Raw genomic sequence first — 13,457 nt, forward strand, 5'->3', positions numbered from 1 at the left:
CGTTGCTACGAAGTGCAGATGATTACCTCAATAGTTCATCATATGATCCTAGTGCTTCAAGAATGCTTTCAGCTGCAGCAGGAGGAAGGTTCTCAGAAACGGATTGTATTAACAAGATTTTAAAGCAACACAGAGAGCAACAGAATTCTGTTCGTACTAAAAATCCTGATATAATGAATTATAATAAGAATGATTTATTGAAACTGGAGTCATTCCCATGTTACCAAAGCCTGATATATTCAAAAAAGAAATAAAACGTGGAAATAGAAATCAGCTTTGTTAAAAAGAAAACTTCTACATGATGACAGGCAGGAAAATTGTACTCAGCACATAGAATAGGCACTGAATACTTAAGAGAAATGCACATAGAGGATTTGCGATTTACCCTTCCAGGCCTGGTTGTGTTGGGTAGTACACATTTCTGAATCCTAATCTTCTTGCCATTGCAGCAGTCGTCTCGCCAATGCATGCAACAGAATTGTTCCACTCTGAATCAGAAAGAAGATTCTTCCAAGCACTGTAGCAGCAGATGACAAAAACCAGTAAATTTCGTTTTCTCTTTTCTATATATATATATAAAAGGAAGAATGAAAAATAACTGAGTGACGTGCTAAATAAATAAGACTGAACTTGCTAAGAACAAAATTCTACTTATTTCTATTTAGAAAATTAAAAATAAGACGGCCAACTTGCCAAATACTCCAGGATTCTTGTAATATGAGTATTAGGCTTAACTAGTAAGGGACAAAGACAGCACCCAGTTAGGAAGTTGAAATAGTTTATTGGATTCATCGTGTTCAATACATATATCCAACAAGCAAAGAACTGAAATACCAAATCCAAACATAATAATTAATCATTTCCTAGATTTGAAGTAAATATGAATTCTTTTAAAATTCAAGAATCAAAATTCACAATAAAAAAGAGAAAGAAGAAACCAAAGGCTAACCGAATAGCAGATGGTGAAGCTACAGTGACAACAGGGGCAGCAAGTGCCTGCTTAAGAACCATTTGGTCTACATTTTGAACTGGCACCTGTCAAATAAGTGAGAATCAAACTGTCGTAAATTTCCAAGAAGGCTGTGAAATAGATCACTTTAACATTAGTAAATATTACAATTATAATAATTAAATCTAATTAATGACATAAAACACACATTCAACATGTGGTGCTTGCAAGGAAGTACTTAAGTATTGGACCGTATATATTTTTAGAAAAAAGGAAACCAGCACGAAAGCTAAAATCTTTTACCGTTGTGTATATATTCATCCTAATCACCTCAAATCCACGCTTGGAAAGTCCTTCCTCTGGTTATATAAATATCACACAGATGATTAGCATATCAATTAGCTTCAAAATAGCGAATGTTATACAAAACCCAAGTTTGAAAGGTGCAAAATAATAACTCTATTACCAATCTCATTGCTGGCCTTTTCAGAAGCAGGGTATAGAACAGTTGTTTTATTTCCAATCTTTGGAAGTTCTGTAGCCAAAACCTTTCCTGTCGCTGAAAATCATCAAATCCATATTAAGTTTCACTTCCAAAAGACTCGGCTTAAAATTCCAGATTCACACTAAACAACATGTTAATCTACTGTGTGGTTAGACTCCCAATTCACTTTCACTAAGAACCACTGAAGCACAGAACCAAAGCAAAGCAATCTCCTGCCCTGCCCTATCAAGATGCATATCTTGGAACTACCCACATTTTCCTCTAATACCCCAAAATACTTGCGAGTTTTGAGATGTTACTTTATATTTCTTAAGTTAGTTATCCAGCTTGATAAAGAAGCAAAAATGGGGAGCATAATACAAATTCAGCCTACATGAATACACACGGATACCTTTTGATGGTGCGAAGGCAACATCAAGCAATTGCTTTGAAGACTGCATAGCTTCCTTGAAAATGCTTGCAGTGCCGGCACCAACAACGCCTATTTTGACATGAGGCATCCCAGCAGCTCTAAGGACAACAAACAAGGCTAGGACAATCATTTGTTAAAAAGCAAAGTATTTAAGAAACAAAGTACCAAAAGAAAATGATGTAAAATTGCAAATAAAAAGAATAATACTGTAAAGAATGACATAAAAGGAAACCTTTGTTTCTTGTGCAATTTTGTCTATAATAATTTATCTGTACAACTACGAAATGCATCAAACAGTTTTATATAAGAAGAAATCTTGCGGCAATTTCACATTTGCAAGTATGACAATTCAGGCACAAACTAGATTAGAGATCATATAGACATTTGGTTCACATGTAACATAACAAAATTGCATTTCAAGTATTCCGGCCATAGGACTATAAACAAACCATACAAGTCAATAAAGAGAATCGTTGAAAAAATATTATCCTGATGTTTGAGCAATTTTTTTTCAAAATCATTTAAAATATTCCAGTAGTTCCGCATAAAGTACTCAAACAAGATCTAAAATCTTACCTCCATGCCTCTAGAAAGACTGAACCAGCTTCCGGGGAAGTTATGACAATCCAATCAAACACATTATCTGCAAGTATCAAGCATCAATTGTTAAGCAATTAGGCGCTTATAAGCATAAGTCATGTGGATTAGAAGACATACACAAAATAAGGTAGTGACCTTTTTAACTTAAGAAATCAAAGATCTGTCAATGTGAAATTTCTCCACTCTACTTAGATGCAAGGGAAGACCTCCATGTACGCACTCCCCAACCAAGTTTCTTAAAAATTACAGTATGAGCACATATGCTGTATGTAAACCTAGAGGGAAAAAAAAACCGCATCTCTATATTTGGTGAAAATCAAACCACTCTAGTCATACTAATTTCATACATTATCCAGGTCAGATGAAATACCAACAGTCTGAGACAGCATAGGAATCGTCTTACATGTCACCACGATCTATAAAACTTAATGAAAACAAAGTGTTCAGCATTTGAAGCACAAACTCTTTATTTTCTGAACCATGTGTAATGGGAAATAATCCATCAAGCACCAACCCAATAAGAATTTAACATCCAGAATATCATCACTGCATCTTTCTTCCCATTAAGTGCACATAAATATAGACATTCCTTTTAAAACTGGTTTAATAAAAGATAATTAGTTCGCATACAATATCTGTACGAGATGAAAACAGCATGATTCGAACTTTACAAAATATTTGCATATACATAAGGCAGGCTTTTCCTAATGCTTACCACTTAATACAGAAGGAAGCCTATCTAAGTCCACTCCCGGTGCGTGCTCAATGAGAGGAAGTTCCAATATGAAAAACAGAAGCTATCAGTTGGATCTCCAGTTACCCAACTGATCATCTTTGTGCTTGAATATTTTACAGACAAATTCCCAATGGAAGAAGATATGAAGGAAGATGAAATAGTAGTAGAAAATTAAATACAAGTTATGAGGATATGCAGCATCAAGATTTGATCAAAGCATTACCTAACCTAATGAAACTTCCATATAAAATGGTTGGAATAGAATCTTATGATACAAGTAGGAGCAGATTGCCAATTTAGGTGAGTGGGAAAAATATTAAAATAAAAAGTGAAAGACTGACACGAAAACGCAAAAAAAAAAAAAAAAAAAGAGCATGATGAACATGTTATACTTTATCAGTCAGGTTTAAAAGAAAAGGCAATGAAGTTCAACCAATTAGTGTTCATTAACTAATAATTCAAGATTATAGGGCACATGTTTCAAACAGGAGAGTCTAAAGTATATTCTCTTTAATCGATCCCTCAACTCGTCTACATTTGAAAAAAGTATATTCTCTTTATTCATTATTTCCTTTCCAAAAATATCTTCCTTTCATTTCATTTAAACCCAATTTTAGAGGCCTCGATGTATTTATTCATAGCGAGGAGAAGTGAGACCGTGAGAAAGGGAGGTTGAGAAGAGAAGCGAGGAGAGGCGAGCTCGAGAAAGAGGAAGAGTCGCCGGGAGAAACCGCTGCCGCCACTGTTGCTTGCTTTTTCAGAGCCACCATTCTGCCTCCGTCTCTGCCATTGCTGCTACCACGCCCTGCCGTCCCTGTCCGCTGGAACTGCTGCCGTTGAAGCTGCCGGAACCACTGCCGATTCTGCTTCTGAACCTGTTCCAACGCCGTCACCTCTGCCTTCTCTCTTCCACTGCCCCTATTTCACCGGATTCGAGCTGCATCGCTGGTTCTGTTCTGTCTTATTTGAGCTGCTTCCGTGAGTTGTAGTGGTAGCCGACGTCCATGTCACCGCTGAAACTGCCCGAGCTGTTGCTGCTTCTGCTAACTGCCTTTATCCCTGAAATTCTGTGACTATCAAATTAAGCTCTGAGGTAGGATTTTTTGGTTAATTGTGATTATTGAGTTGATGATGTTGTTGATAATAGCTTTTTATGGTTTAACTGAGCTTAAAATGATGATGCATGGGATGATTATTAACACATGTTGATATCGGTTAGAGTGGGTAATTAATGTTCTAACTTCTAAGCTTAGGAATAAGCTTTTTTAAGCTTTGCAAGTGGTCAACTAGGATTTATATAGGTTAATTAGAGCAGAAATATGGGTTTGTGTGGCTAGAGAACTAATTGGATTAGGTGGCTTTTGGATTAATTACTAGACTTAGAAAATGTAACTAGATTTTTTTAATGAGTACCATTAGAGTTGTTGTCATGTAAGTAATTAGAGTTAAAAATAAAGAAGATAATTTAATAGTTTAGAATAATGTAAATTAGTAAACAATTCAAGTAATCACTAAGAATTATCCGTAGGTTATCATTAAATGATGGTTAATTAGAAATTATGAATCAAGAATTCTAATTTTTAGTTTCTTAGAGTAATTAAGTTAACTTGGTTGAAACTAAAAGTAATTTAAAATTAGAATTTTGATAAATGTAGTTTTCGTAAAGTCTAGGGAAGAGTTGTAATCAAGAGAAATATGAATTTTAAGCTTTGAGTTTCATATTAAGTAATGAAGGATATGCGAATTGTATGGTGAAATTATGAATCTTGTATGTCTTGGAAAGACATTTAAAAGCTTGAGGAATTAAAAGTTTAAGACTATATGTGCCTAAGAATCCTTGAAGTAGGAATTAGCCAAATACGCTTCCTACGCTAGACATAAGAATTGGCTAAAAAAGGTGCAAGATATAAATAATGCTTACATAGATACTTTGATGGAAATCATAAAAGTGCTCTGCACTTGCTTATGATTATGATTTAAAGGTTGGTACTTATAGATACAGATAGGGGCATATAATATTGCTGATGCTCAAAGTTATTATGAGAATCTGTGTGCATCATCTATAGTTCAGCATCTTGTGCATTAACTGCACGAAGCCTAACATCAACTCACTTCGTGGAATCCAATTGATTTGTCACGTCATGCATGCTTCATTCCCATATAGATATGACATGCATCATTTTGGCCATTGACTATCAGTGCTTTGTTGCAGAACACATCAAAATTGACATGCATGAGCATGAAGGGTAATGGTCATGATTTGCTAGGGAAAAATGGTGGGAAAACGCATGAATGTGGTGCCAAAATGTGGATCAATGGGATTGCTAAATGCATTTGAATTTTAATTTAGTAGAAGTTGTGCTCGTCCTCTCATTCCCGCAAGCACAACCTGCCTCACAGAAATCACAATCTCCAATGGAGATTCATCTCGTGGATTCCACTTGCCTTAGATGGGCCTCTTCCGTCTCCTCCACATCCCCCTTCATGCATTCAACGGAATTCCTTAAACACAGCCACAACACCGCTCCAAATCCACCGTTCCCACTTCGTGTTGAATTCATGAAGCGAGGCTTGAAACCATTGTCTTCTGGGATCCAAAAGGATTCCAACAAGGACCTATCACGGATTCTGCGAACGGAAGCTGCCATCAAAGGGGTGGAAAACAAAGGGAAGTCATGGAAGCACAGGCAGCTATGGCCCAAGGCTGTTCTTGAAGCCTTGGATGAGGCCATCAAAGGGTGTCGATGGCAGGCTGCACTCAAGGTAGGTTCTAGCTTGATGCTTTTTGCTGTGTTATGTATAAAGTTATTTCCAAATTAGGGTGAAAATAAAAATGGTCCATAAACTTTTTACTTTTTTTTTTGGGTCAAAATCATTCCTAACGTTTACAAACTGTTTCAAAAATCATACTTCTATAAAACATGTGACAGAAACTTTTAAGAGGAAAGAAAGTTTCCTACAATACCCTTTCTAAGTTCTAACTCTCCCTTCATCCACCTCATCCTCGTATAACGGAAGGATGATATTGAAACTGTTTGTAAATGTTAGGGACAAGTTAAACAAAAAATTATGTAGGGTCCATTTTTATGTTCAATGTTGCATGGTAGAGGCAAGGCAATCAAACAAGAGGTTTCAATTAAACTTGGAGCTTTCATGAATTTAGACGAACTTGATTCATAAAGGCTAACATGTCAATTGGGTATCTAGTATACTCTTAAAATCAATAACACAGGGTAGAGATTGCAAATGAGCGAGTGGAGCATCTCACCGTTCATGAGATTATGTTATTAAGAGGGTGAAAATTTGAAAAAAGTAATTGTTGAAATATGAGAAGTGATATTAATGTTATATAATAATTAGTAGTTTAGATGGTGCGTTACTGGAGCGTAGTTGATAGGTGTTTTACATTTATTACTCTCGCAGCCCAAATCCACCTTCCAACAATCTAACCACCTTCAGAACTTCTCCGGTGCTGCCGCCACCATTCACCATCATCCAATCTGACCAACGATCATATCATGAGCTTCTCCTTGTCTAGAGATGTCCAACCCTGTCAAAAATGTCGTGCCTGATAATCCACACGCTGCTTCTCTTTCATGAACAAGTCACTTCCAAGTTCCATCACTTCCACCAGAATGTGAGGGCGCATCTGCTACTGTATTCTGCTGCTTCTTGCACTGCCTTGCTTGCCTAGTTGTTCTCTTTCTAGAAGTGGTCGTTTTTTTCACATCTGACAATTTTTCATCTTTTGCATTTCCCTTTTTGGTCTGGCTCTACTGCCCTGTTCATCCGTGTCTGTCTCCGTACTCCACTGCTGGTCACATCTTTCATATTTTGCGGTTTTCTGCATTTCTGTCTATGCCCTTGGCCTCGTGGTCTTCTCAGATGTCTACATTTTTCTGCTTGTATTTGGTTGATTGTTCAACACTGTCACATTGAAGGGGACTAAGTCACCTACCTTCCAAGCGTCTCACATCGGTATGTTGTGCATTTGGCCTCTAGTTTTCCTCATGGCATAAAGTGATGTTTATAGTGTTGTGTTAGATTCCAGCTTCCAATTTAAACCAATGGCAATATAGTTTTCACTTATTAAGCTTTAGCTTGAGGTGGGAGTTTTATTTAAACATAAAAGAGATTATCCTTTGATATCTCATAATATCTTCTATCAGTTATTTATGTTCCAAGCTTGGTGCGTGTTATCTACATGCTCAAGCTTGAGGGGGAGTGCTGAAATATGAGAAGTGATCCTATTGTTAGATAGTGGTTAGTAGTTTAAATGGTGTATTAATGGAGAGTAGTTGATATGTGCTTTACATTTATTACTCTCCTCTATATATATATTGGTCTTTTCTATTGTAACAAACCACAATCTAAACACAATATATTATCTTTCTCTCTTTAGTCTAGTTACTCTAATATTTCTGCCGAGTAACCATGAATTTTAACAACAAACAATGGTGAAAAATAAAAAATAAAAAATGTTGTGATCAATGATGAGGATGTTCACATGATGATGAATGTTCTTGGTTGGTTTTATGATATCTCCAATGTTTTGCAAGTTTAGTGTCTTGTTGTGTACTTAGGCAAGTTATGGGGAGATCTCCTTAACCATATAAGGGTATGTGTGGGTGTTTTCTAGATGATGGAAGGGCATGACTACTCTCAATGGAATAGAAGGGAAAGGCAAGTAGTGAAGGAGAATAGAACATGTCATTCTCTTATTTGGATGATCAATAAGTTTGATGGGAAAAATGAAGAGAAATTTAGCTAGTTCCTATTTGTCCACCAATTTGGACGGAGCTTTGAAATTGGAGACTGAGATGCAAGGGAGACAAAATGTGCCACTTTCTTGTCATTCCCCTCCCTTCTCGTAAATTGGTAGGTTTTAAGATTTTCTGACAAACATGTTTTATGGGATAGGATAAGATGATTGGCATCTACTTTATAGATACCTCTAATTTTGATAACAGGATTTTCCATCTCCGACATGATGAGAGATTCAAAAGCAATGCTTATGGATAGCTCTACTTTTGTTTTGTTTGTCAGTTGTTGGAGTTCTAATCGTTGTCCTCCATTTATTATTACCTTTCATCTTAATGAATTTCTTTTATCAAGAAATAAAATAAAAGAAAATTGTGAAGGATCGGTGGGTGTACTCCATTTTAGCATGTTGTGTTAATTAATTTATAGGGCTCATGATTCTGGTAGTTTAACCTAGGGAAAATTTCACTAATCTCTCTTGAATTATGTGTTGTTACACACAACATTCCATGATTTATAAAATTATTCATTATCCTTGAGATTTAGGTGATATGTCACTAACTCTACTGTCAGCATGACATTGATCTCCTCTGTAAGGAAGTTAATGTAGCCATGAGAATCAAAGGATGAAATGTGTAATGTTACTTAATTACAAAGAAAGTCAATGTGACACAATCTCTTTTGCTCAAGTTTTTAATACTTTTCTTCTTGCTGTAATTATTATTATCATCTAAAGGTTTAATTAATATGGAAGTCTTTATAATTTTACCAAATTTGTGAGTAGGTTCCTATACTTTAAAAGCTTGTAATTAGGTCCTAATATTTTATAAAAAAAAAAATTGTAATGAAATCCTTGTTACAAAAATATTAAAAGAATTTGAATATTCTTAGTTATATTCTTGTAGGGACTTATTGGGTTTAGGGTTTAGCTTTAGCCTTTTCTGAAAATTGATGGACATCTTTTTTGCAGATTTTTGCACTTCTTCGTAGGCAACATTGGTATGAACCTAGATGTCAAACATATGCAAAAATATTGATGATGCTTGGCAAGTGCAGGAAACCTGAAGAGGCTGGTCAGATCTTTGAGATAATGTTGTCGGAAGGGCTTAGACCTACTGTTGATGTCTATACCGCTCTGGTAGGTGCTTACGGTCTAAGTGGTTCCCTTCATCAGGCATTTCGTACTGTTGAAGATATGAAATCAGTTGTTGACTGTGAACCGGATATATATACATATTCTATTCTTATCAGCAGCTGCACAAAATTTCAACGTTTTGATTTAATTGGTCATGTTCTTTCGGAGATGTCTTATGTAGGCATTGAATGTAACAATGTCACATATAATACCATAATTGATGGGTATGGTAAGGCTGGCATGTTTGAACACATGGAAAACTCACTGGCGGATATGGTTGAAAGTGGCAATTGCCAACCAGATGTTTTCACACTGAACTCTATTATAGGAGCATACGGAGAAGGTAGGAAAATTGACAAGATGGAGAAATGGTATGATGAATTTCAGCTAATGGGCGTTAAAGCAGACTTAAAGACATTCAATATGATGATAAAGTCCTACGGGAAAGCAGGTATGTATGAGAAGATGCAGTCTGTTATGGATTTTATGAAACGGAGATTTTTCTCTCCTACAATTGTAACATATAATACGGTTATTGATGTGTTTGGAAAAGCTGGAGAAATTGAGAAGATGGATAAACACTTCAACAGGATGAAGCATCTAGGTGTGAAGCCTAACACTGTAACTTATTGCTCTCTTGTCAATGCATATAGCAAAGCTGGGCTTATTGACAAAGTTGACTCAATCATGAGGCATGTAGAAAATTCTGATGTAGTATTAGATACTCCCTTCTTTAATAGTGTTATTAGTGCCTATGGCCAAGCTGGCGACTTAGAAAAGATGGGTGAATTTTTCCGGGTAATGAAGGAAAGAAATTGTGAACCTGATAGCATTACTTTTGCTTGCTTAATGCAGGCTTACAATGCTCACGGCATGACTGAGGACGCCAAAAAGTTGGAAAACATTATGGTTACTGACAAACGTAGCTTCGGTATGTTTTACTAGTTTATTTATGTAATTTTGATGTTTGGTCCTAGTCCTCTTGCAAGGTTGGGTGACAATTTTAGGATTGAGTAGAATATTGATTTTTGAATGAAGGTTTTACTTTTGTTGACCTTGTTCCCATTGAACGAATTGTGTCTAACATTCCCAATATAGATATTTTCCATGCTGATCGAACTTTATTGTTGCACTTCAGCTGGTGATGTTTGATTCTCCATATGCCTTTTTTTTAAAGGAGAAACTGATTTACCTGTCACTTTGAAAGCTATATACTAATTTTCATGTTCAAGATTATATAACTTCCTATTTTTAAGTAGCAATTATATTAGAAATTGAATAATAAAAATGAATATAAAATTATTGATTCATTTGATTACTTCCGTAAATAATACTATGTTATTCTGGCATGCACATGCAGTATTTAATGATGGTCATTCAAATTTTGATTTTCATGTAGGTCTTAAACATGTAATTGAAATTGTACTGCATGCCCCTTGAAGCATTCGTATTGAAATTTTCGTGTCTGCTTCTGCTACATATTCTTTTCATGTCAGTGCTTATTTACCTACTGAAGTGTATCAATATTAGACTTTCCCTCTTAATTTTTAGGTTGACACTCGTCTGAATTTTTTAAACCATTACAATCACCCAGCTTATCCTTAAATTCTAATTTTATAAATTTTTTTGGGTAGAGTTTCAGCTAAAATGGAAAGGAAAAAGAGCAAAAAACAAGAAACACGGAACAGGGTCAGCACGCCATGGAGGCTTCCCTGTTCAAGATCTCACATAGCTCCAACGGCAGATCCAGCCACTCCTCAGCCCCAGCAAGGTTGTAAGCACCCATCTTGGCTAAAGCGTCTGCCACAGAATTTGATTCTGTTAGACAATCAATGGCTAATGCAGAGTAATATAGAAAATGTAATGATTCAGGTTGTAGAAGAAGTGTATAGATTATTATTATTGAATGGAAATGGAAATAGATGGAATCGAGTGTCAAAAATAATTCCCTTTTCGGAGTCAGGGATGAACTCCTTGAGAACAAAATCACAATACATTCCTTATGTAACAGAATTGATTCCTCTCCTTTATAAAATCCTTCTAACTAATTCTTTAGGCCAGCCTTGAGAAATAATCCCTTATTTTTTACCCTATTTTTCATTTACTAACAAAGTTCTTCATTCAAGATGGAGCTTTTCTGGTTCTCATTGGTTTGGGCTGTGCTGTTTGCACTGGTTCAATTTCATAAGTTGGTCCAATTTCCTCAATTGCAGCCTGATCAATAATGGGGCTTATTGTAGAGCTATCAACTATCCCACCCTCCAACACAACCTTGTCCCCAAAGTTGATCTCAGGAAACAACATTGTCAACTCCTCTAAGTCTTCCCACATGGTCTCATCCCTGGAAGCCTCTCCCCAATCCACCAAGACTTGAGTTTGCACACCCTTATTAGAAGCCATGGAACGACTACTGAGGATGGCGACTAGACGCAGTTGCAGCGATGATGTGAGATCCGGTACCGTGACTGGCTCAACTGGAGGCTCCCTGTGGAACTGCTTCAACACCGTGACATGGAACACCAGGTGCAAGACACAGCTAGCCGGCAAGGCTAAACGATACGCTACTTTTCCAATCTTCTAAGTAACCTGGAATGGATCGTAGAAACACTTCTGTAATTTGTTGTGGCTATTATGGGTTAGGAATTTCTGACGATAGGGGCGAACTTTCAATAAAATTCAATCCCCAATCTCGAAGCTTTTCTCCCGGCGGTGTTGATCTGCTTGTTTCTTCATTTTTTCTTGCGCACATTGAAAGGAATAACGCAATTCTCGATGTAGTATTTCGCGCACCTTTAAAAATTCATCCACGGCAAGGACCGTGGCGGTCCCCGGGTAGTATCCAGGCAGGGTTCTCATCGGAAACTCATAGAGTGCCTCATGTGGTGACATATTAAGAGAGGAGTGGTGAGAGCTATTGTAAAGAGTTTAGCCCACGCGAGAAAAGAGGACCACTGATTCGGGTAAGAGTGCGTGAAGATTCTGAGATATTGCTCCAATGTGCGATTGACTACCTCGGTCTGATAGACAGTGTTGTAGCTAAGCTTGGTACCATTAAACTCGAACAAGATTTTTCAAAACTTGCTTAGGAAAATAGGGTCTCTATCCGAAACCATAGTAACCAGAAATTCATGTAACTTGACCACAGAATTAATGAATGCCTTGGCTGCATCCTTCGCTATAAACCCTGGTTTAAGAGTAGTAAAATGTCCCGCCTTAGTAAATCTGTCCACCACCACTAATATCACAATATACCCAGTAAATTTCGGTAATTACACAATGAAATCGAGAGAGATCTCCACCCACGGCTATTCTGGCACTGGGAGCAGTTGTAATAGTCCCTGAGGACGTGCAAGAACATACTTGGTAACAATCCCAACATTGTTCAACAAATTTCTGGACAACAATCCGCATTCCAGGCCAAAAGAATAATTCGGCCATTGATTTATACGTTTTGAGTAGTCCGCCAAGACTCCTACGTACTGACTTGTGAAATTCATGTAGGAGTAATTCTTGTAACCCATTATAATCAAGAACCCAGAGCTTTCCCCGATATATGAGTAGTCCATCCCGTTCCCAATAATTCCCGCTAAGCTTGCCTTCTTTAAGTTGCTGATGTAATTGTACCATGATAGGGTAGTGAGCATTAGCCCTCTTGAGAGATTCCAATAGATCTGTTTGAACTGTAGTGAGGCTGCGGAATACAAATTGAGACTCTGAGTTAGGGTGACAGGAGAGGGCATCAACAACCTGATTCAATCTTCCAGCCCTGTATTCAATATTGAACTCATAGCCCAACAACTTTGCTAAGCAATATTGTTGCTCCGGTGTCAAAACCACCTACGACATTAGTTCCTTTAACCCCCTGATAGTAAGCTTTTATAATAAACTTCTTTTCCAATAAATAGTGGCGCCACTTAGCCACATATTGCGTAATTGCATAAAACTCCCTGATATAAGCTGAAGCAAGACTTATTTTCCGTGTTAGTTTCTTACTAAAATAGGCTAGGAGATGTTCATTCTGCGTTAACACTGCACCAATGCCCTTATGGGATGCATCCGTCTCTACCGTAAAAGGCTTGGAAAAATCTGGTAACACTAGGATTGGGGTATGAATCATTGCAGCCTTCAACTTCTCGAGGCTCTATCTGCCTCTTCGCCCCAATGAAAATTATTTTTCTTGAGTAACTCAGTAAAAGGGATGAGCAACTTGGGCATACTTAGCTACAAACTTACGATAATATCCCATTAACCTAAAAAAGCCCCTAAGTTGTTTGAGAGAACTTGGCTTTGGCCGTACTTGAATTGCTTCTATTTTAAACGGGTCAACTTTCACTCCATCTGCCCCAAAAATATGGCCCA

At 37.0% G+C, this 13,457-nt stretch overlaps 2 protein-coding genes across 6 annotated transcripts; one reads left to right on the plus strand and one right to left on the minus strand.

Moving 5' to 3' along the window:
- Positions 1-381: 381 nt before the first annotated feature.
- LOC112763736 (uroporphyrinogen-III synthase, chloroplastic) lies at positions 382-3,972 on the minus strand. Its single transcript, XM_025809331.1, has 8 exons — positions 3,934-3,972; positions 3,182-3,263; positions 2,443-2,509; positions 1,846-1,964; positions 1,416-1,508; positions 1,253-1,308; positions 950-1,035; positions 382-517 (listed from the first exon to the last, which is right to left on the minus strand). Exons 1-8 carry the CDS (start codon positions 3,970-3,972, stop codon positions 382-384), a joined length of 678 nt encoding a protein of 225 aa, XP_025665116.1.
- LOC112764473 (pentatricopeptide repeat-containing protein At3g53170) lies at positions 3,497-11,158 on the plus strand. 5 transcript variants are annotated; one of them, XM_072223422.1, is made up of 6 exons: positions 3,617-4,295; positions 5,415-5,965; positions 8,934-9,790; positions 9,954-10,029; positions 10,498-10,589; positions 10,733-11,158. In XM_072223422.1, exons 2-4 carry the CDS (start codon positions 5,531-5,533, stop codon positions 9,973-9,975), a joined length of 1,314 nt encoding a protein of 437 aa, XP_072079523.1. In that variant the 5' UTR covers positions 3,617-4,295; positions 5,415-5,530; the 3' UTR covers positions 9,976-10,029; positions 10,498-10,589; positions 10,733-11,158. The 5 variants fall into 5 exon arrangements, with proteins under 5 accessions (XP_025665886.1, XP_025665885.1, XP_072079523.1 ...); XM_025810101.3 differs by having other exon boundaries at positions 3,497-4,295; positions 8,934-10,029; XM_025810103.2 differs by lacking the exon at positions 10,498-10,589.
- Positions 11,159-13,457: the final 2,299 nt, after the last annotated feature.

This window comes from Arachis hypogaea, chromosome 17, assembly GCF_003086295.3.
Source record: "Arachis hypogaea cultivar Tifrunner chromosome 17, arahy.Tifrunner.gnm2.J5K5, whole genome shotgun sequence".
Taxonomy (NCBI): Eukaryota; Viridiplantae; Streptophyta; class Magnoliopsida; order Fabales; family Fabaceae; genus Arachis; species Arachis hypogaea.

Excerpts from the sequence above, each read along its gene's own strand:
- LOC112763736 (XM_025809331.1), bottom strand. The coding sequence starts at position 3,972 with ATGGTGGCTCTGAAAAAGCAAGCAACAGTGGCGGCAGCG. Across the intron at positions 3,264-3,933 it reads AAGCAACAGTGGCGGCAGCG|CTTCTGTTTTTCATATTGGA; the intron begins GTTTCTCCCGGC and ends TCCAACTGATAG. Across the intron at positions 1,036-1,252 it reads GGATGAATATATACACAACG|GTGCCAGTTCAAAATGTAGA; the intron begins GTAAAAGATTTT and ends CTTATTTGACAG.
- LOC112764473 (XM_025810100.3), top strand. The coding sequence starts at position 5,531 with ATGCATTTGAATTTTAATTTAGTAGAAGTTGTGCTCGTCCTCTCATTC. Across the intron at positions 5,966-8,933 it reads GATGGCAGGCTGCACTCAAG|ATTTTTGCACTTCTTCGTAG; the intron begins GTAGGTTCTAGC and ends TCTTTTTTGCAG. Across the intron at positions 10,030-10,732 it reads TACTGACAAACGTAGCTTCG|AGTTTCAGCTAAAATGGAAA; the intron begins GTATGTTTTACT and ends TTTTTTGGGTAG.